Raw genomic sequence first — 23,252 nt, forward strand, 5'->3', positions numbered from 1 at the left:
ATTCGCTAATCACAACAGTAAATCAAGCAATTTCTCTCTTATTTCTAAATTGACAGATGGCTAGACCGCCCGTTCAACAGAGACACTATGGCCCAAATTTACGAACAAGTCATGCAACGCAATGCAGCAAGAAACCTTGCTCTACTAACATATGGTGCATTCCCGCTGTCTCTCTGCACCGGCGCACTGAGTGCAGCCTAGCACCAACACAGGCACCCTTGTACTATTGTGCAAGGGTGCCTGCATTACAGGCAGGTTTGTGCTTGTGCAGGAAGGGACACTTCCCTGCACAAAACAATCCTCTAAGACTTTTTAATCTTTCTTTCTGCAGCACATGTAGAAAGATGAAAAACAATGAGAAATATATTTCTCATTGGTATGTTTCACTAGGAAGGCACAGCATTTTAATGCATTCCCAGGGTTACTTGTTTAAGTAAATCTGGGAATGTGCCCAAAAAAATGCGCAGATGGGTGGTAAGACCCACTTCCACCAATGGAAAGCCTTCCCAGGGCGGAGTAACACAAGGCAGCAACTTGCACTGCTGTGCGTTACTCCAGATTTACTATGCCACGCAGGGCCATGCAAGATGTCTCTGCATGGAATAGTACGTCTACTTTAAGGTCTTGTGTTGCCTTTCTTCACCTTGTGTGATGCAAGCGCAACGCACATCCTCGATAAATCTGCCCCTATGTGTCTGGGACTCTGCGATAACTCCGACACTGCAGGAATGGTCAGAAGCCATCAAGCTAATGCCATGTCTGAATGAACAACTTACAAGCTACACTGCCAAATGAAGATATTCAAAGCTGTTGGGGTTGAGGCCACCAAGTCAAAAGCACATGCTTTCACGACCCGTGTAGCTTTCCTACGTTAGACTGGATTTCACGTGAAGGATGAGACTGGCATCAACAAGTAAGAGGTGTAACTTTACTCTGCCCTTTCCCTTGAGGAATGAGATGAAAACTATGTCAGATGTTGATGCTTATATCGTTTCCCACTAATCCTCTACCTTAGATTTGAAATTGCTAAGTGTACTTTACTGCACTGTACTGTATTCCTATTTAGAACATTGGAATGTTGAGAGCTCCATTAAATGCAATTTAGTAGCCCATGGCTTATAATGGCTGGTATAAGCCCAGAGCTCCAACATTCCAATGTTTGTCTTCATGTTTCTACCTTGCTAATTTAGAACATTCTACCCTTAGTGAATGGAATGTTGTAATAGCCGTATAGCCCTTCTGCCTCAGGCTACACCAATTGTTAAAGGCTCTGTCCCTTATTATAGGCCCGAGCCGCAACTCGGTTTCAAGGCCTTTAACAACTTGGTTGTGGGCTATACGGCCAAATCTAAAAGATGTAAACATATTCTCAACATTTTGGTCCTCAATATTTTGGACGTGACATTTTGAGAGCACAATGTCTCTGTAGTCGACATTGCGACATACGACTGGATTTATCCATTCAGAGAAAGATCCATAGTTGGGCACCGTAGGCATCAAAAGATCTGCCACCACGCTTAAGGAGTTTGAACTCTGGCTTAGAGGACATTGGGAGTTTGGAAAGATCTTAGTGATCTAATGGGAATGCATTTAGAAAATCTGCTGTGCAACAGGGTTGGGTGTTGGCAGTAATAAATTAAATGCAAAATACAACCTGCCTTAAACATTATCACATTGTTTACTGGAAGCCAATGAAGATGGCACAGAGCCCCAGGCATGTTATGACTGACAAATTCTATTGCTGCTTTACACACTCAACTTACTTACTCATTACCAATCTTTGCACTAAGAGAACCTCAGTGGAAAAGGAGATGCCCACCTCTTGGTAGGTAGATCATCGCAAATATTGTACTCGTGTGAAGGTTTGTGAGCTACTCTGGAATATCCAAAGTGCCTTATTTTCAGGGGATAAACACGCTACAGAAGTGCATGTGGGAGTTTTCAGGAGGAATACTTTCTTCACGTGTTTCTGCATCCTCCTACCACCCTGCCCATAATGCCCTATAAAGCCCTCTATGTGCTTTTTTTCCGGCTTTGGATTAAAGAAGATCAAGGCCTCTCTTTGCAGCTAGACGGATTCCATACTACAGCTCTTGCTGCCACCTCTACGCAGTCACTAGAGCTGAAGTGACAGGAGTGCCCTATGGCGCTGGTGCAGGCGTACACCGAGCAGCGGGCACTCATTCGGTGCTTTGTATATTCCCACTGATGGGGTAGTGATGGAACGATAAGGCCACATAAAATACATTCAGGGTAAACATACACAAGAGATAATCACTTCAGTTCACCTAAGCAGGGAAACTGTGAGATCTGTTTCTTGAAATCTTTATAATGCGCTCACTCTGGGAGCTGAGGGGTCCCTATGGGTGAGGTGAGGCAGTTCGGTCCTTTGGACTTGTTCGAGCTGCAGCCTCCATCACAACTTAAGAAAGAGCCCGAGAAATAACATTAACATCGCTCATATTGTTTTCAGTTTTTTTTTTAAAGAATTCCTTTCGTCTTCTTTTCTTTTTGAAGGAAAACATCTTGTTTTGATCAGGATCACGTCATTGTCAAAGAAAGGGCCGGAAAACCTCAGGGATTCTAGCCTGATCAAGTCCAGGTGTGCAGCTTAAGAGGACGCGCGCTCAGTCCATAGAGACAGACCCCGCTCAATCATGTTTGCGTCATCAAAGGGCGAGCGGCAGAGCCGTGTCTCCCACCACTGACACACGGTCTCCCCAGCTCTCTCGTCTATCTAGCTTTATCCATTTCTCATCGTGAAACTAACAGTTGATGGTAGATGCCGAGCTGTAAGAAACGATTACATTCAATTCAAATGTTTTCCTCCTCGGTCATCCACTTTTAGGTCTCCTCTCTTCCTTCTTTTATCTTTCTAGTTCACCCATCTCTGCGGCTATAACTGTTCCCTTCCCTCTTGCTTTCCCATCTCCGCCCGTGCCTACTCTCCACTTCATTCTCACCTAGAGCCACATTTTCTGTAATTAACCCTACGTGACATCTGCCACCTCAGAAATCAATCATATCTTACCCTTCCCGTCCTGAAGTTCCATTCCTCAACCCACTGCGTCCATTCGCCTAAGTCTCGCTGACTGCTGTCAAATCCATCTCTTCCTTGGACCTTTCCCTCTCGTCTCTTTCACACGCCTGCCTACCTTTCTATTTCATAACGTATTTATTTATTTTATTTTTGCGATTTGTTCAGCGCACAACTACCCAAAGGTGTCTCGGCGCTTTGAAGATCAGAAACTGCACAAACAAAGGCATCTATTGTGCAAACAGCCACGTCTTAAGTTGTTTCCTGAAACTGAGTAACGTGGGGCAAGTCTTAATGCCCAGGGGAGTGAGATCCACAGTCTAGCTGTGGCCACTATGAAGCGTCTATCTCCCCAATTGACCTTTTTTGTGGGCGGGGCGTTCAGGAGGTGGGCTGAAGATGACTGAAGAGTTCTGGGTGCCTCTAAAAGGTCTAAAGGCCAGTTTGAGAAACTGAGGACCAGTATTGTTAATGGCCTTATATGCTATGCATAGAGCCTTAACTCCTTCCATGCTCATGACGAGCTCAGCTCGTCATGAGGCACAGCGGAGCTGCACTCATGACGAGCTGAGCTCGTCATGAACAATGGCTTTCAAAGCCACTCAGCACAGGAGGGGAAAACCCTTAGCAGCCATGGTGTTAAACTTTGTGCGGCTTCTCACTGGAAGCCAGTGCAGTTTATGAAAGGGGAAATAGAATTGTGTTTTGGAATGTTGAGCAGAACCCTAGCCGCGGCGTTCTGCACCAACTGGAGCTTATTAAGCACCTTTGCCTGAGCATTAAGAAGGAGGGCATTACAATAATCTGTTTGTGAGAGTACAAGGGAAGTGATAAGGGTCTTTGCGGCTGAAGTTGGAATGTAAGGTAATTTTTTTTTAAATTTTCCTCAAAGTAAAAAAAGATGTGGGAACAACATTGTTTACATGTTGGGTAAAGAGAAGCCGATCATCGAAGATGACTCCAAGATTTCTTTAACAGGTGTGGGCAGGGGGCAAGCTATCCTAGGGGTAGCATGGACTAAGCAGCCTTAAAGGCTTAACTTAAGAGGTCGTGTTAAGCGAGCTGTTTTACCACATACAATCCTGTAATACCAAATGAAAGGACACCACACAAGTATATATTATAAAAATATATGTGTTTATTTCTAAATTAATCCCCAGTACTCTTTATGAGCAAAGGGGCACAAGCGTTAAATCAAAAGCACAGTATAACATACAAAGTTGCACAATTATGGATGAGGGCGGGTGGCCACTCAAACCATATACTAAAAAAATGGTATAAGAGATACCAATCGAACAGTGGTTAGGCCTAGGGCCTAGAGAATCGCTGGGAGCAGTCAGGACTACCAATGCTGAAGTCGGGAGAAGCCCGCAGGACTCGGGTGCAGCACGTAAAGTGCGGCTTGCACCAATGCAAAGTCAATGGTGCGTAAAAGTTACACAAAGTTAGTTTAAAGATACTTCCGCTAAACCTAGAGGAACAAAACTTAAGACACAGACCCTAGAGGTGTGTACCAACGTGGGCACACCGGCGTTGCAATGTTACCTCACCCACAGGAAGTGGGTGCACAGGGTCGAAGTGGCGTCGGGTTTTGACACGCAGGCTCTTGGTGCTTGGAGCAGGAGATGCTGCAGGCGATGGGAAGCAGAAGTGTCCGGTGTGATCCAAGGGTGGATCGAAGTTGAGATGAATCTGAAAGCAGAGGGGACAGAGTCTGGGTAACTCAGCAGTGACCAGGGTGGGACCAGGACGGAACCAGGCAATGTCGGGCGCAATCAGATGGTTGTCGAGAGGCTTCTCTCCGCTGTCACGTGGGCTCTGGGGCATCTGCGACGTCCAGGAGCAGGTCACGATCTGTCCCACGCAGGCTCTCGCCGTCAGCACCGTCGGCTTCAAGATTGCAGCAAACAGCACTTGGCAAAAGCAATCCACGCGGAACCGGGAGATTACTTCTTACTCAGACCAGGAGGGTCAGAGTGGGGGCTCCTTTTCACAGGAGCTGGTGCAGATCTGGAGCAACCAGAAAAGCAAGTCGGTTTCAAGTTTTCGTCGGTACAGGGGCCACAAGCCAGCTGGCAAGTGACCGGGCCAACGCGTCGAGCCAACACAAGCAGAAGGGCCCCACGCAGCACTCGTCGAGTGTGGAGGGGGTAGCTTTGATGCAAGTGTAGCTCAGGGTTGGGGCTTCTCAAACCCCGGTGTGCAGCTTCGAGGGTCACTCGTGGGCTGCACGGTCAGCGTCTCGTGGCCTTTTCAAGATGGCGTACCCCACGATTCCGGTCGCCTCCACGGGTCTCAGCTCTGCAGGGACTGTGGATCGGGCTGGAGGAAGGCAGGCAAGCTTGATCTCGTCGATCTCTGTCACTCGAGTTCCGGCGGGAACTGCAACAAAGCAAGGGTCGATGTGCTGGGTGGTACCTGTTTGCACAGGGTGGTCACTCCTTGACCACAAGGGAGATTCTTCAGTCTTCTACGTTGAGTAGTATGTCGAAGGGTCCAGAGTTCGTTTCTTATGTTTCTTCAGGATTATCTGAGTTGCATTGGCACTGCTCCCACTCTTATTCGAATCTGGTGGGCTGGACATCCTGCTAGGTCCCCTCCTATGGGTGGGACCCAGGAAGGGGGTGGATACTGGGACTGGGGCTGGGATGCCCCAGAACCGGTTTGGCCGGATTATGCAAGGGGCAGCCTTGTGCTCCCCAGGCAGTGTCTGGTTTCTTTGAAACCTCCCTGCTACAATCCACTATCTCCTGTCTGGGGTGGTTTGACACCGCCCTGCGACAGGAAACCCTTTGTCCAGGCCACCATTTGCTGAGTTTCGGTCAGCAGCAGGAGGCCAGACCCGTGTCTGTGGCAGAGGCATCCATTTTGTGGATCTGAGGCTCTTTTGAAATCAACCGCGTTTCAGTAAAGTAACATGTCTTCTCCCTCTAGAAGGGTGGAATGCTACCCCCGTCGCCAGAACTGGTGAGGGGGTAGTATTCCAATTCGTATGACACCTTACACGACATGTTTTGATAAAGCGAAACCAAAGTTGCTATATAACCGCGAGGATTATAAGGCACTTAATAGTATATGGTATGGCATTATCCCGGATCAGCTTAGGGAGTTGTTCCCGACAGCTGCAGACAGGCTCAGCTCATGCCAGAGCTCTATCTCACATAAAACCACGCACTCTGCCTCCAGGATTGATAAGGCCTTCCATAGGAGTGACTCACAGGTTTATATGTGTCCAGATATAGGTTTAGATATAGGTATACTATATCTAAGCAAGGGGTGATTACACCCACTTGCCCCAGCTGAGTGATCAGCCAGTTGTGTCAATTTAAGAACCAGCCAGGGGTGGCAAAAGCTATGCTTCAGCCCCTGGTAGGCCTTGGTGGCACCTATGCCCTGAGCACCTATAGTGCATGGTACAGGGGCTGACAAGGAGTCCATTTTCCAATTGTGGTATGTACCTATAGCACATGTATTACAAATTTAGAGAGAGAACAGCAGGCTGGGGGTCTGATTAGTAGGCCCACTGCCTCAGTAAGTAGAAAACCAGTGAAGCAAAAAGCAAAAATTGGGGTGACCATAGGATAGCAGACCCTACTCTCCTACAATCACCCTCGCTAAGTCCGATACGTAGATGTTGAAAAGAGTCGGACTTAGCGAGGAGCCCTGTGGGACACCGCAGGGAAGGGAAAGGGGAGATGAATAGAAGGAACCCAGTTTGACAGTTTGGGACCGGTTATGTAAGAAAGATGCGATCAGGTCCTTGGCTTTGTGTTCCACCCCTATGGCTGCGATACGGTCGATCAAGATGTTGTGATCGACCGTGTCGAAAGCCGCTGACAAGTCCAGCAATATCAGGACTGCCGCTCCTCCCTTGTCCAACGTGTATCTGATTTCATCTGCCGCTTTGATTAGCGCTGTTTCAGTTCTATGTGCTTTCCTAAAGCCAAATTGTGTATCGTCCAATAAATTATGGGTATCAATAAAAGCTGATAGTTGTTGGTTCATAAGGCTTTCAAAAATTTTGGATGGAAAGGGCAGGCATGCGATCGGTCTATAACTGGCAAGATCTGTGGGATCAAGGGAGTTTTTTTTAAAAAGGCCTGATGATCGCCTTTTTCCATACCTGCTTGAAACATATTATTGCAAATGGGAGCTATTGCAAGTGAGATGGCCTCAGGAATAAGGTTAAGGAGGGAAGGGGGCAGGGGTCCAGTGGTGAACCTGATTTGATAGTGGTGACAAGGTGTGAGATTTGTTCAAGTGTGACTGGGTGAAAAAAAGAAAAAGACGGAGAATTGGGGGAGTACTTCATGACCGGTGCTTTAACTGTGGGAACAGCTTGAGGAGTAAAAACAGAAAATATAGAAGTGACTTTGTCAGTAAAAAAGTCCGCCAGTGAATTGCACAGCTCTTGAGAGGTGTTTTCTGGTGGAATCGGAGGATTGGTCAGATGATTAACTATATGAAAGAGCTTTTTGGTGGAATTTTCTGCTGATTTAATCTGAGTGACGTAATAACTACTTTTTTCTGTGACCAACTGCTTCTTGTATTTATTGAGAGCGCTTTTGTATATAAGTTTATCAGTGGGGTGGTAGTGTCTGAGCCAATGTCGTTCTAGATTCCTACAAAATTGTCTTTGCAAGCGCAGATTTTCGGAAAACCAAGGGGCTGAGGGCGAAGTGCGATTTCGAAACATAACTTTTGGTGGTGCGAGGGCATCTAGAGCATTGTTAAGTTGTAAAAGGTAATTGTTAGAGGCTATGTCTGGATCTGTGTCAATTATATCTAGTGATGAGGCCAAAAGACCGGATAGATGTGGGATATTAATATTTTTCCAGTTCCTAGAGATGACTGGGGACACTGGTTTTAGCAGTTAAGCCTAATGGAAAAAAAGACCGCTGAATGGTCTGTCCAAGTGAGAGGCAGTTGTGAGGAGTAGGAAATGTCTGGATTATTTGTGAATATCCCGTCCAGTGTATGCCCTGAAATATGAATGGGTGTCGAGACTAGTTGGTTAAGTCCTGCAGCTGTCATATCTTCAAGAAGTGATACAGTATAATTGTCAGTGTCGGCCTCTAGATGAAAATTAAAGTCCCCAAGGATGGTAAAATGAGGAGTTCCTACTACGCTTTCTAAGAGGTTATTAATGCTGGCGAGAAATTTAGTGCGAGGGCCTGTGGGACGGTATACTAGGTTCAATGAGAATGACTGATTACCAGTGAGTGTAAAAAAAAAAACGAAAGTGCTTCACAACTCAATTTAGGAAGGGGAGTGGTTTTTGTGCGGAGATGGTCTCTATAGATAATAGCCAGGCCGCCTCCTTTTTTTATCGATCTGTCGAGTCGGTTTACACAGTAACCGGGTGGCAGGGCAGCTGTAAAATCCGGGTCTGATGCCGCGTCACCCCATGTTTCCGTTATAAAGAGTAGGTCAAGGGAATGAGCAGTAATAAGTTCCAGAATGTCTAGTTTGTGTTTTGGAAGGGAGCGAGCGTTAATAAGCGCCGCCTGCAATGGTTTATGCCGATGTTCTTTAGGGAGGGGACGTGTGCATAGTTTACAAGTAAAAGGGCCACAACCCTGCTCTGAGAGAATGAAGTGGGGTGGTTTGTGAGAAAGGAGCGGGGGGGAGGGGGGTCTAAGGGCTAACAGTTGAGTGGAGCTATATGTCAGGAGTTGAGTGGATTGACCAGGGAGACTTGCCCGCGGCCCGACCCAGGCGCGGACGGGCGCAGACGGGCATGACTCTGGCGCGACTCCGGCCCGCTGACGGCGCGCCCGCTGCGCACGTCTGCTGCGCTTGACTAAGTGCATCGTCTTATGTACCGGGTGGGAGGCGGAAAGCTAGAGAGCTGACCTTGCTGGTGGTGGCACACCGGAAGTTGAGGGGGGAACCTTCCGGTTGTGGCGCTCGTTCCCTCCACACAACCAAACTTTGGAGGTAGAGTAGTAGAACACGCCTGGGCAGAATAGGTAAGTGGTACAACGATCAATCAAGTGACATGATGAGCGAAGTTTACTTAGTGCAAATTTAAAACAAACAAAATAAAACAAAGTGATACAAATTACAGTGCTCTGCGCTGCTGTCGCTAGGAGCAAGCTAATTAATCTGCTGCCGTCGGCGAACAGGAGCGGGACTGCTAGTTTAAAATCACGCAGCCTGAAGTAATCTCAGGGACGTGGGTATGAGCACGCTGCTGCGCTCGTTTGTACAATGTTCAACTTCTCATCTCTTACGCATACCTCTTCCCCTTCCGATTCAACTCGTCTCTCTGTCACACTTCCTTTTTTCTTTTATCTCTTCACTCACTCCTTAATTTTCACATAGTGCCTCTGCCCTTTTTCTGTCACGCCTTCCTTTCCCTGTCACCTCTTCCCTTTATTTCTTACTCTCACATTTTATTAGTGTATGTTCTCTTTTCGCTCGTTCTCCCACCTTATTCTTCCATCAATCGATCAATCAATCAATCAATCAATCAATCAGAGTACTTGTAAAATGCTCTACTTACCGTGAGGGTCCCAAGGCACTGAGGGGAGGCGGGGTGCTGCTACTGCTCGAAGAGCCTTAGTCTTCTGAAGGCGATTAGGTCTTGGGTCTGCCGTATGTGGGTAGGAAGGGTGTTCCGGGTCTTGGCGAAGAAGGTTCTACCGCCGGAGGTCGTTCGTTGGATGCGGGGGACAGCGGCGAGGGCGAGGCTGGCGGAGCTGGCGGTGGGGGTGTGGAAGCTGAGTCTGCTGTTCAGGTAGGCTAGTCCGGCGTTGTGGAGTGCTTTGTGTGCGTGGCTGAGGAGCTTGAAGGTGATCCTCTTGTCAACGGGGAGCCAGTGTAGGCCTCTCAGGTGGGGGGTGATGTGGCTGGGGCGGGGGACGTTGACGATCAGTCGGGCGGAGGCGTTTTGGATGCGTTGTAGTCGTCGTAGGTGTTTGGCTGGGATTTCTGCGTTGAGTGCGTGCCGTAGTCCAGCCTGCTGCTGACGAGGGCCTGTGTCACCGTTCTTCTTGTTTCGGTTGCGATCCATTTGTAGATCCTGCGGAGGGTGTTGTAGCAGAAGGAGGAGACGCGTTGACCTGCTTAGACATGGAGAGGGAGGAGTCGAGGATGAATCCTAGCTTGCATGCATTGTCGGTGGGTGTTGGTGCTGTTCCCTGTGTGGTCGGCCACCAGGAGTTGTCCCAGGCCGAGGGGGTGGGTCCGAGGATGAGGTCCTCTGTCTTGTCCGAGTTCAGCTTCAGACGGCTGCTCCTCATCCAATCGGCGACAGCCTTCATTGCCTCGTGGAGGTTGGTTTTGGCGGTGTGCGGGTCCTTGGTGAGGGAGAGGATGAGCTGGGTGTCGTCAGCGTAGGAGATGATGTTGAGGTCGGGATGGCGGGCCACTTGTGCGAGGGGGGCCATGTAGACCTTGAACAGCGTTGGGCTGAGGGATGAGCCCTGGGGGACGCCACAGATGGTGTCGGTGGCTTCGGATTGGAAGGGTGGGAGGCGGACGCTCTGGATTCTGCCGGAGAGGAAGGAGGTGGTCCAGTCAAGAGCCTTCTTTTGGATTACGGCTTCTAGGAGGCGTGTCTTTGAAGTGCGATGGCAGACCATGTCAAAGACAGCTGACAGGTCCAGGAGGATGAGGGCTGATGTTTCGCCGTTGTCTAGTTGGCACCTGATGTCGTCTGTGGCGGCGATGAGGGCTGTCTAGGTGCTGTGGTTTCGTCTGAATCCGGACTGGGAGGGGTCCAAGATGTTGTTGTCTTCGAGGTGGCGAGCCAGTTGCATGTTGACGATTTTCTCGATGACCTTTGCCGGGAACGGGAGCAGGGAGATGGGCAGGAAGTTCTTGAGGTCCGGTTTGGGCTTCTTGAGGATGGCGTTGATTTTGGAGTGCTTCCAGCTTTCCGGGAATGTCGCTGTTTCGAAGGAGATGTTGATGACCTTCTGTAGTTGGGGTGCGATGGCTGCGTCTGTTTTGTTGAATACGAGGTGTGGGCACGGGTCAGATGGAGTTCCTGAGTGAATGGAGTTCATGACCTTGCGTGTCTCGTCGACGTTGGACCAGGAGGTCAGGCGGTTGGCGCGGGTGGTGTTCACAGGGGAGGTGGAGTCTGGCGTAGTCGGGGCGGTTGTGGTGTTGAAGCTGTCGTGGATGTCAGCGATCTAGCGGTGGAAGAGGATGGCTAGTGAGTCGCACAGTTCTTGTGAGGGCGGGATGTCGTTGCCGTTGGGGCTGGGGTTGGAGAGTTCCTTTACGATGCTGAAGAGCTCTTTGCTGTTGTGTGCGTTGTTATCCAAGCGATCCCTGAAGGAGAATCTCTTGGCTAATCTGATGAGGTGGTGGTGTCTGCGGGTGGGGTCCTTGTGGGCTGCGTGGTTGTCCGGTGTGCGTTCGTGGAGCCATGTCTTCTCCAGTTTCAGGCATGTGCGTTTTGAGGTCTGGAGCTCGTCGGTGAACCAGGTGGCTCTTTTGTTGGCGTAGCTGTTGGAGGGTTTCTTGAGCGAGACGAGGGTGTTGGCGCAGTCGTCAATCCACTGTCTGAGGTTTCGGGCTGCGGCGTCTGGGTTGGTGGGGGTCGGTGGAGCGAGGGAGGTGATCAGCTGGTCTTCGGTGACTTTGCTCCAGCAGCGGTGAGGCAGCTGTTGGGTGCGGTGGTGCGTGGTTGGTTTCTTGAAGGTGAAATGGATGCAGCGGTGGTGAGTCCATCTGTTCGCATTCTCTTCTGCCTCTTTCCCTCCTCTCCCAATGCCAAGTCTGGTTCCAACTGTTCCCCGCATTTCCCCTCAAGAGTCTCCCATCGCAGCCTGATGAACTCTTTATTACTTCCAGAGTTTCCCTTTCTTTCATTGTCCCTCTCTCTGCCTCGCCCACCTCGGCCACTTAACAGTAGTCCAACTGTGATTAAAATGAATTCAATGAATAACAAGCCTTAAAATGCAATAGGTCTCGCCTTTTATTAAGTTAAAGACATTTGCTTTGCTATACAATACCATTTGCAAAGCAAATGGCTTTAATTTAATCAAAGGCGAGACCTATTGCATTTCAATGTTTGTTATTTTGTGTTGTGTCTTAATTCTTTACTGAATTGGTGTTTTTAAATGCTTTACATACCTGTCTTTGAAGTTAAGCATGCCTGCCATGTTACCAAGGGTTGAGCATCAGAATAATTTTCTAAGACCTATTCTGTGCTCTATACTGTGTTAGTAGCCTTATTGCAAGTGGCAGACCTACATTTTCCCCTACCAATAATCCACTTTCCAACAATGAGTCTGTATAAAACATAGAAAGACGATGACGTACTGAACAATCCAAGCTTGAACGGCATACAGGTAGACCCCTCTGAGTGCAGGGCTTCTCTCTGAGGAGATCCATTCTTCAGTGTTCAGAAAGGCAACACATTTCCTAGAGCTCTTAAGGGACTCCGAAACACACCTATTTTACTTGTCCTATGACCTGCACTCCTTGGACATCAACCAAACTTGATAGCTGGTTTCATGTTAGACACCTCTTCATTGCTGTTTCTCCAAATTTGAAGTCATACGTTTAAGGCTCACATTTCAAAACATAGGCTAAAAAATGTCTTTTACACCTTAGGTAGACTTTCTGACTTTGACTGATTAATTAATCGATTCATGACGCTTCTTTTAAATTTTATTGAAGATGCAATATACTTCCTGTCACTAATGCGTTACTTACCCTTCACCAGCGTTGTGAGATATCAGTCTATTGACTTAAACGCCTTACAAAAAACACACCATGTGAGGCATAAAATATCACACCATAACATAAAAGAAAGAATTGGAATAAATCTACTCATTAATGACTCTACAGTCATATGAATTGAACATCCAATATAGCAAACGTTATTTTGTGGATGGTGCAACCTCTCTTCCACCATTCATTCTGACTGGTTTCCTGTGTTTCCCATGTGAGTCTGAGGGATGAAGTGGAGTGTGTGAAGGACTTATAACTACATCCACACTAAAACCAAATAAATAAATGAAGTAAGTAAAAACAATTAGCAACACTTACCCCAACTCCTCCGCAAGGCAGCATTACAAACATCCGTTGGGACAGAACCCCTATTATGGGAATGAAAAAGACCAGAATTCTTACATTGTTCATTTCACTGAATGGCACAAATGCAACACGTTATAATCAGGGCTCCTGGTTTTATGGTATTTATTGTTTTACATTTCTGTCAGTATTTATCCATATTTATTTTTTGTCTGCTTTATCTATATTTATCCATATTTATTATGGGCTTTGTGAAAAAAAATAAAGCCAAAACTGGTGTAGTTTCACATTTATTTAACCAATAAATATGCAGTCATGTTTGAATGCCTGCCAGGTATCAGTGATACGAACACCTGCAGAAGATAAATCCATGCACTTATATGATAATATGCACATTTCAGCATCAGCCTTGTGCATATCTAATGCTGTTTAAGCCTCTTTGCAAAAATCCCTTCCTTTTTAACCCCTTTATCTATCAATCCACACAGTTATTGGCTTGGCAGTCATGGCAAAGTGTATTTAGGATCACTCAAAAAGCACCCAATTTCCGTTTTATCCACATTTAAAAATAAATACAGACAAGAAAATAAATGGTTTTCTGTCTGTATTTATCTGTATAAATAAGTAAAAACGGAAATCATGGAGCCTTAGTTATAATAGGACATTATTTCTATTATATTATTGAAGAAAATGTCTCTTGATGAGTCCAAGTGTCACTGTTTCAAAAACGTAACGCATCACTACTGTGTACTAATACTCAGCAGTTCATGGACAGGCAATGAAACGGACACCCGGCTACACCTCCAATTAATGAGCTTGAATTACAAAACATAAATGAGCAAAGGTATTCTACCATTCCACCAACCTACCCACGCACTCACATCATCTCACTCATCTGCCCTACCCTAATCTGCTTGTCCTCTAGCCGGCAGTCCTAGGGAAAAAACTCATAATAGGGCAAATACACTTTGCTCTACTTCCATCAAAGAGGACAAATTTGCGATTAATTCAGGTGACCACATTTATATTTTAAGCTAACAGCCAAAACAGTGCAAAATATGCACAAATTTTGCCCCATGGTAATCAAATTAAAACATGTTTCCAGATGCTTGAGGGCAGAGGAGATGGTAATAATGTAAGATGTTGTGGAAAGCCATTACATAAACCTATACTTTTAATTCAAATTCTTGAGTATAATGTGAGCTGATAAATGCACCATTTTGATACTATCCTACTTCAGTGCAATTTGGGTCCTCCCTAGCCTGGCTGAGTTCTGAGAAATGATTGCTGCCAGACAGCTTGATAGCAACCTCAAACCTCATAACATTCATTGTGTTTGCTTGTCCGACTACCAGGCTAGAAGTAGGGCAGACACAGCTGAATTATCCTCGTAGGAGAAGTACTGCGATTCATGGACCAAGACACATGCATGCTAATTTCGACAGCTTTTGATACCACCACACACTAGCTGCTCTTCAACCGCATGACTAGAGGTCAATTTGGAGTGTCTATTCAGTGAAATATGGAGAGGCTGCTTCAAAGTCACTCCATGTTTCTTTGTACAGGCGGCAACCAACCGGCACTTTGAGGAGAGGTTATACATCCTTCTTCAGGAGGGTGCATTGATTAACTGCACCAACCTGGAGGGGGCTGTCTGGGAGGTCTATGGGATCTCCTTTCAAATCTTGAGAGGGCTGCCCCCAAGGGGTGTATTGACAGTACACCTGCTTATTGTGGCACAGTGTCAGGGCGTCTCCAAAGTGCATGTTTGCCTCTGCGCCCATGACCATAATATGGCCCAAGCGGAGTGGCAAAGTAATTTCCTTATTTGCATGAGGCCGCACTCCAATGAATATGAGGGGACATCCTTTCAGGATATAGCTGGCAGTACATGTGGTCCAGAACTAGTGCCCTCAGGGGGCACAAACTGGAAGCATGCGCCTTTTACGCCACTGAGGCACTATGTGTAATACGGTCCCTGATGTGTCTCCTGTTTAACCAAATGTACCTCCTTGTGTACCTCTCCTCTAATCTCAATTTTCATTCGAAAGTGTTTTTCATTTCTCCTCAACGTGCCATGCTTCAACATCAGCTATCTAACGTCAACGTGCCCTGAGTAAGTCCTCTTCCCATGTCAAAGTGCCATCAATCAAATAGTCACTTTACACTCAATTTGTCTTCAAGTGCACCCTTAATAAGCCATCCAGTGTGTGTTACCTTTTAATTTGTCTTTCTTTGTATTTCTGGCATAACTCTCAGTATGCCTTATAGTGCATTTCCCCTTTTTTCCTAATATGCCTTTCTATATGTTTACGGAGAAGCGTGCAATATACCGCTAACTGTCTGCCCTTCTTCTCAATGTGTCTTCACAGGCCCAGTCCATCTGCACATCCATGTGCCATTCTGTGAGCATCCCCTTCGAATGTGGGAAAAGATTTACAAAAACTTGAATATGTTCAAAGGACACAGCAGCTCCCATCAGTCTATCGTACCTTTGCTTCAGTGGAGAACAATGTTGATGTTAACTGGGATTTGTAGAGCGCATAATCACCGGCAGGTCAATAAGCACTAAGAGAGAGTAGCTATGGCCCACCCCAGTGATTGACTGTAGGTCCCAGGTCAAAGCGTGCATTATGTCCAGGCCCCTGTAAAGAGTAGGGTCTTCAGTTTTTCTAAAGGGGAGAAGGGATTTTTCTGTACAAAGGTTTCCTGTTAGCTTATTTCACAACTTGGGGATCAAGACCGAGAAGGCTCGACCCTCTTGGTCGTTGTGTTGAACCATGGACAGGCCAGCAGGTCATCCAGTTGACCACGTATCTGAGGATATTTTGCACGCGTGCGTGGGCTTGTGAGGTTTTTTTAATTTGAAGAATTGTGTGTCATCGGCATAGTTGAAGACTAATAATCCATAACGGGTAGGTCCCCCACCAAAGATCTGAGATAGATATTGAACAGGAGTGGAGATAGTGCTGACCCTTGTGGGACTCCACAGGTTAATGTCCCTTTATTGGACACGCCGTCACCTATTTGGATCCTTTGAGTCCAATCTGTCAGGAAGGAGGTGATCCATTTATATACTATCCCACTGATGCCCATGTCCCTGGTTCATGGCAGGAGTTGGCTGTGGTTGACCCTGTCGAACGCTGCAGCGAGGTCTAATAAATCGAAAAATTTAATCATAAATTCAGTATTTGTAAAGTGAGAACTACTCACCCTTACGAGTCTCAAGACACTGGGGGCCATCGTGGATATTAAGTGAGCTATTGCCCAGAGTCACATGGTGCTGAGCTGATCTGCTACCGGAACCGGGGATTGAACCATGAACCCCGTGCTCCGAAGTCAGCTGCCATGGCCGCTGCACCACACCTTTCCAACCAAGGACCAAGGCACACAACTTCTTGCTTCGGCTGTGAGCCTGAGTTTATCCAGCACTGACCGCATCAGCAGCTCTGTGCTGCGGTGGGCCCTGAATCCTGCCTGCCAAACCTCGAGTAGCTGATGTTTCTCCATAGATAGGGACAGAGTTTTAAGGACATGCTTGTGAGAAGTTGGCCTGGTATATGATGTCCACTATTCTAGTAGGCACCTTGCACTAGTCCAATCGACCCTTTTTGATGGTAGGTTATAAAGTCAACCTTATAGAAAGCTATACTAGTGGTAGCTGTGGAGAGCAGCCTTCAGGCTAAGACTTGGAGACGAGTTAAGCAAGTTGTTTTACCATTTATAATCTCTTGAGTACCAAATGAAAGCACACCACACAAGGTATATATATCGAATATATATGTATTTATTCTAAACACAACCCCTCTGCATTCTTTATGAGGTCAGAGGTAAAAGTACAATACAAGGAACTTAATTAGCATACGATAAGTTGCACAGTATACGTTTTGCCCTAGGGGCCTCACAAAACATATACTAAAATAGTGGTATAAGAACCACGTGAGGAATAGAAAGCAGGCCTGGGGAATCTCTGCGGCTTCTAGGAATAACCAAAGGTTAGGATGTTGGAGGCCCACGGGAAACACGCGCAGCGTCTAAACACAGCCGCGGGTTACCATTGACTTTCTATGGGAAACAAACAAGTTACAATTTTAAAGATTAAGGGCACAAGGAGGTAAACTGAGATGGACCCCTTTTAGAATAGGACACTTAGAGAGTCAATACCCATGGGAGCCCCGGAGTACTCGTGTTACCTCACCCAGGAAAGCCTAGTGCATAGGTGTCTGTTCGTGTCGGGTTTCGTTGTCAATTCCAATGGAGAGCTGCGAAGAAGTGCTGCAGGCGACCAGAGGAAAAGTGTCCGGGTGGATCCAAGGGTGGATCGGAGATGTGCGCAACCTGAAAGCAGAGGAGACAGAGTCTGAGCCACTAGCCAGAGACCAGGGCAGTGATAGGAAGATGCCACCAGATGTCAGGTGATTTCAGGTGAAAAGGTGAAGTTTGTCTCTTCAGCCACGAGGACCAGGAGCTGGATTCGAGCTCTCCCAGGAAGGCTCTAGTTGACTGCGGTGTCGGTATCCGGATTGGACCCAACAAGCCTTGGCAAACGCAATCCACGCAGGATGTCGAGATTGGCTTCGGTGCAGACCAGCAAGGTCTGAGGAACTTCTTTTTTGGGGAGAAGTTGGAGCAAGCCTGGAGCAACCAGAAAAGCAAAGTAATTCAAGGATTGGTCTTCTTGGGGGCTCACTAGCCAACGGACTAGGAACCGCGAAGACGCGTCGAGCGGAGATGCACAAAGCGGGCCTACAGGGCAAAGGTGCTCGTAGCTTGGGCTTCAAGCACCCCAATGCTCAACTTCGGGATACCTCGGGAAGTCGATGCAGGTAGCAAAATGCAGGATGTCCAGGAGTTCCGGTCCCACGTCTCTCGTGTCCGTCACAGGTCTCAGCTCAGATGTCTGAAGTCCATGTCCTAAGTCGCAGATTCTTCGGGATCCGGGGGGAGTCTCGAAATTGCAGACCGGCAAAGATGCTGTTGGTGCCTGTTTGAACAGGGTGGTCACTCCTTGAACACAAGGAAGATTTCTTCTGTCATCCAGTCGATATGGAATGTCGAAGGTCCAGGATATAGGTTGCAGAGTTTCATCCAGGGTAATCTAAAATCCTAGAGACTGGGGTTCTATACTTATAGTAAGTTTAGGGGTTGGACTAACTCTAAGGTCCCTCCTATGGGTGGACCTGGGGAGGGGGCGGTTACACCCCTTCCCCTTTGTCCAGTTTTCCGCCAGAGCTGGGGCTGAGCGCCCCAGCAACCAGTTTGAACTGGGAAATGCATGGAGCACCTAGTGTGCCCCAGGCAGTGTCTGGAAAGCATTCACTGAATGCAGCCCTCCCTGCCCCAATACACAAAGAGCCTGTCTGGGGAAGTGCCAGCACCTCCCTGGACAGGAAACCTATTGTCCAGGCCTCCCCTGTCTGAGTTTCGCCCAGCAGCAGAAGGGCAGACTCGTGTCTGTGGCAGCAGAATTCATTTTGTGATGCTGAGGCTCTGTTTAACTTTAACCGGGTAAACCAGTAACTACATGTCTTCTCCCTCTAGAAGGGTGGAAGGCTACCCCCACCGCCAGGACTGGCGGGGGTAGTATTCCAAAGTGTTTGACACCTAACATGACATGTTTTGATAAAGCCAAACCAAAGTTAGCATTAACCGCTGGGATTATAATGCACTTAAGAGTATATGGTATGGCTATATCACAGAACAGCTATAAGGAGATGGTTCCGAAAGCTGCAGAGGGGCTCAGCTCATGCAAGGGCCCCCTCTCACACAAAACCAAGCACTCTGCCTCCAGGATTGTCGAGTCCTGCCATAGGAGTGGCTTATAGGTTAATATGTGTCTATATATAAGGTAGATATAGATATACTATATCTAAGTAAGGGGTGATTACACCACCTTACCCAGGCTGTAAGAACAGACCTGTGGTGTCAGTTTGGAAGGCTAACTAGGGGTGGCACAATACATGCTGCAGCCCCTGGTAGGCCTAGGGTGCACATATGCCCTGGGTACCTATGGTACACTATACAGGGGCTCACAAGGGTGACCCAGTAACCAATCTGGTATGTACCTAAAGTACATGGAGTCCATTTTATGGAGAAAGCAGATAGACTGGGGCCCTGAATAGCAGTGTCCCAGTCCAACTAAGTCCAAAACCAGCAAAACAGCAGGCAAAAAGTGGGGGTAACCATATAGTCGGATATCCACCTTCCTACAATGCTGTTCTACTATTTTGGCCAAGAAAGCAAGTTGGGAAATGGGACTATAATTCTTCAGGTGAGCGACGTCTATCTCCACCTTTTTCAATAGGGGGGTTACTCTGGCTTACTTGAAGTTACTGGGGACCCTCCCAGTTTCCAGCAATAGACTGATCAGAGCGAGGATCTCTTCCTCAATCACTGGAAGAGCCATCTTGAATATCCTTGGTGGGCATGGGTCCGTTGGTGAGCCTGACTTAATTTGAGCTGCAACGTGGGTCAAGGAGTCATGATCTAACCTCGGAAAGGAGGCAAGAGGCTCCCTGAAATCACATTGTGGCTCATCCATAACCAGGGGACTCTGGCTGGTGGGGGAGTTATGCATGTCAGTTAGGATGTCCTTTACTTTATCTAGGAAAAAGGTCAGAGATCTTTTGAAGTGTTCCGGGCTAGAAACTGTTTCCTGCGCCTGCTTTTGACTGAGTTCCTTCAGAATTCTAAAGGTTTCTTTTTGTTTGTTATCTGCCTCCATGATCCTGGCCTCATAGTACTCGGCCTTTCTTGCAAAAATGGCGTTTTTGTATGTGGCTAGCCTGGCCCTGTATTTCTTGAGTGCCTCAGGGTAATGACTTATGCCACTGCCTTTCGTGTTGGCATAGGGTCTGTTTCTGCCCCCTTAGTTCCTCTGTGAACCAGGGGGCTCCCTTGCTCTTATTCCTCACTCTTTCTCTACGACCCGGTGCCACCCTATTGATGGCTGCTCTCACCTGGGTGGTGATGGATTCACTCTTCTCCTCGAGATCCTCCACTTGTAATCTCCTCGGCGAGTTGCCTTGCAGAGCGTCCCTAGGCTGCCTGCCTCAATTTTGCTCCATCTTTGAATCATTCTCCATTCCGGAGGGAGTTGGGTGGGGCGCCTATCTTTGGGGATCTGGACCCTGATCAGGTAGTGGTCCGACAAACTACATGGCCTGATATACGTCAGTTTGGCCAGTGGCTGAGTGGACCAAATGAGGTCTAGGGTATGTCTCCTTGTCATGTGAGGGGGAATGCACGAGCTGCTGCAGCCCTAGTGTTGCCATGATTTCCTCTAAATGCCTGGCCTGAGACTCTCTGGGTATCTGGTCCCAGTGGAAGTTGAAGTCCCTCACCACCAGAAGTTGTTGGTACCGGGAGCATAAGTCGGTGACTATTTCAGTGAGAAGGTTGTTGAATCGGGGGTGGGGCGCGATACACCCCCCTTATTGCCAGGCATGAGGGCTTGGAGCATACTTTTTACCACTAAAATTTCGGCGCCCTCCGGCAAGTTTTTCTATCGCTAGCTGTTTGTTATAGAGCAGCGCTAGCCCCTCCTTCTTTTCCCATCCTGCCTATGCTTCATCAAGCCATGTTTCTGTGACTGCAAGGATGTCAGGGACCTCCTCCTGAAGGAGGGTGAACATCTCTAGACTATGCTTCTGGAGGGAGCGTGTGTTGAATACTACTGCCTTTAGATCCCTGGTGTTTTCTGGCCCTGTGCCCTTAGGGATATGGGGCTGTGCAGCCCTCCTCTCTCCTCTCCCCTGTGTAGTAACCAAATCCTCAGCTATAAGTGTAACTTTTACCTGGTTCTCCAGCGGGAGATCCCGTAATTCTTCTGCCGAGTAGGACTGAATTTGACCAGGGGTCCCGGCCCCTGGTCCCGTTCGGACGCAGACAGGCTTGCCTTAGACGTGTCAGCTGCGTGTTTCCTCCAGCACTTTAATTATGCAGTCCCTATTCCCTCGCCCTTCCCCACCAGTCAGACCTGCAAGCAGCAGCTGAGTTCCCCTGCAACCACTGGACTGCGTTGACGCAACGTAAGTGGTGTAGAATGGTGCCATACGTGAAATAGCAGCAGGAATGTGCCTCAGATTCAAACAATTAAAATCACAGTTTTAAACAGATTTAAACGGATTAAAAAAGTTTTTCTGGGGAGTTTTCAGAAAGAAATAATCACTACTCTACAGCTCGTGCTCACGCCACCTGGAGTGGTTGTAGAACGTCTCTCAATCAAACGGGATGAACTATGAGACGGGTTCAGTCTGCGACGGACCTCTGTGAAGGTAACGGGGCAGTCGGGCTCACAGTTTACCTGTGGATAGGACTGTGCAGCTATCACCTACAGTGATGGGGGCAGGCTCACACTCTACAAAGACATCTTGCTTTAACGGGCAAGCTCACCCTCTATATAGTCAATCAGTCATGTCTCCAACTCTGACCCTAAGCAAGAAGGAGCTGGAGCATCAGTGTCCATGGCTTGGTGCATTTGTACCTGTACTGGGACATACATGCGGGTGACATTCAGACTGCTGTAGGCATGCCCTAGACACTATGGAAGAAAGGGTTGAGAGGCAAGAGGCATAAGAGCTTTGAGACCCTCAGGAAATGGGACAGAAAGTGGGACCCTCTGTTCAGACTGGTGCTGCAGGTTACGTGGATAAGTGGTCACTTAGAAGGATGATTAGAAAAAAGGCTGTTGGACAACAACTATTCTGAGACCAAAAAATGGAAATTGGGTCTTGGCATCAAGATTCAGAATGAGGACGTTCCAGAGAGAAAACAATCCAGGTCTGCTTGAGTCTATCCCTTGCACCTCGGATAGTGACAGACAGAAGAAGGCAGCAGACAAGAACAAGCATTGAAAATGCAATAGGTCGTACCTTTGATTAAGTTAAAGCCATTTGCTTTGCTAATGGTATTTTATAGCAAAGCAAATGGCTTTAACTTAATAAAAGGCGAGACTTATTGCATTTTTAATGCTGGTTATTCATTCTACTGAGTTTTCTCCTTCTTGCATTCCTATGTACGTTCTTGATCTTATTCTTCTTCCCCCCCCCACTGAGAGTAACGGAACTACATTAGCCTCCTTACTTTGCAGAATGGGGAAGACATTTTTTGCTTTTCATTTATTTGAATGCAATGACAAACCATCCCCTGATTTAAAGAACTTCTTTAGGGAGAGTGACTGGTCCTTCTCAAATAAGTCCCCATTCTCTGCTTTTTTCCATACATTGAGGTGGGCCAGCCTGAGTACTTGAATCCTTACAACCATATTCAGGAGCAGCATCCGCCCCACATGGGTTACTCAAGGTGGGGTGCAGTGATAGCGTTCAGACGAGCATTCACACTTGGAAGTACCAGATTTAACCACACCGGATGTAGCCTTTTCTTCTAAAGGTCTTTGAACCAAAATTAAAAATGTAGTTAAAGACAAGAGAGAATCCTGGATGTGCTCAGAGTTATTCATAGATTTCACCATTAGAGGACAAGACACTTTCTAGGCAGCGAAGAGAGTCAGACAACAGATTTTTGGTTCCAAGATGATTATATGAAGAATGTGTGCCGAGGCATAGTTCTGTGGAAACAGACACTCATATTAGATGAGAGGCTTCCACTAGGAGTACTGCTAAAATGCTGCATCTTGGGGGGAGGACTTAAAGGGTACCCCATTTATGACACAGAGGGGCTGTTTTCTATTAAAGGCGTATTCTTCAGCTAGAAGATTTAAGAGTAGACAGCCATCCGTTGTTAAATACCCTTCATGGAAACCCATTTCAACCTTTGGTAAAACTCTGGCACTGCTTACCCAGCCCTCCAATAAACACAGCGGGTGTTTCGAGTACATTTTACTGGGAATGTCTAACAGGGTAATTATATGGTAACTCGAGGGCAGGTCCCCTTCACTTTTTTTATACAACGGGACCCTGAAGCTACTTTTCCAGGTTCTGGTAGATTGTCTCCCCTTATTATCACACCAAACACTGGAGACAATGCTTGTGCCCGCAAAGTAGGATTAAGTCTGATTATATCCGACAGTAAGCACATCCACACGCAAAGTAGTTTCCTTCAGTGCCAAGGACTACTGTGGTGACAAAGTATGCTTTTTAAGACCCAAAATATTTTTCGCTTTTATCCAATTATTTTTACATTGGGGAGGGGTTGACAACTCACTCATAAATACTTAGTGTTGACGTAGTCTTACATTACTTAATATGTGCGCTTG

General features: G+C 47.2%; 1 protein-coding gene across 4 annotated transcripts in view; it reads right to left on the reverse strand.

Annotated features, from left to right (window-relative positions):
- The window catches only part of HDAC7 (histone deacetylase 7), a 686,142-nt gene that overhangs the window by 97,221 nt on the left and 565,669 nt on the right, over positions 1–23,252 (reverse strand). For all 4 annotated transcript variants that reach the window (XM_086964199.1, XM_086964189.1, XM_086964206.1 and 1 more), the window contains one exon: positions 13,052–13,101. In XM_086964199.1, coding sequence (XP_086820325.1) covers positions 13,052–13,101 — 50 coding nt within the window. The remainder of the gene's footprint in view (positions 1–13,051; positions 13,102–23,252) is intronic.

This window comes from Lissotriton vulgaris, chromosome 1_1 (genome assembly GCF_964263255.1).
Source record: "Lissotriton vulgaris chromosome 1_1, aLisVul1.2, whole genome shotgun sequence".
NCBI lineage: Eukaryota > Metazoa > Chordata > Amphibia > Caudata > Salamandridae > Lissotriton > Lissotriton vulgaris.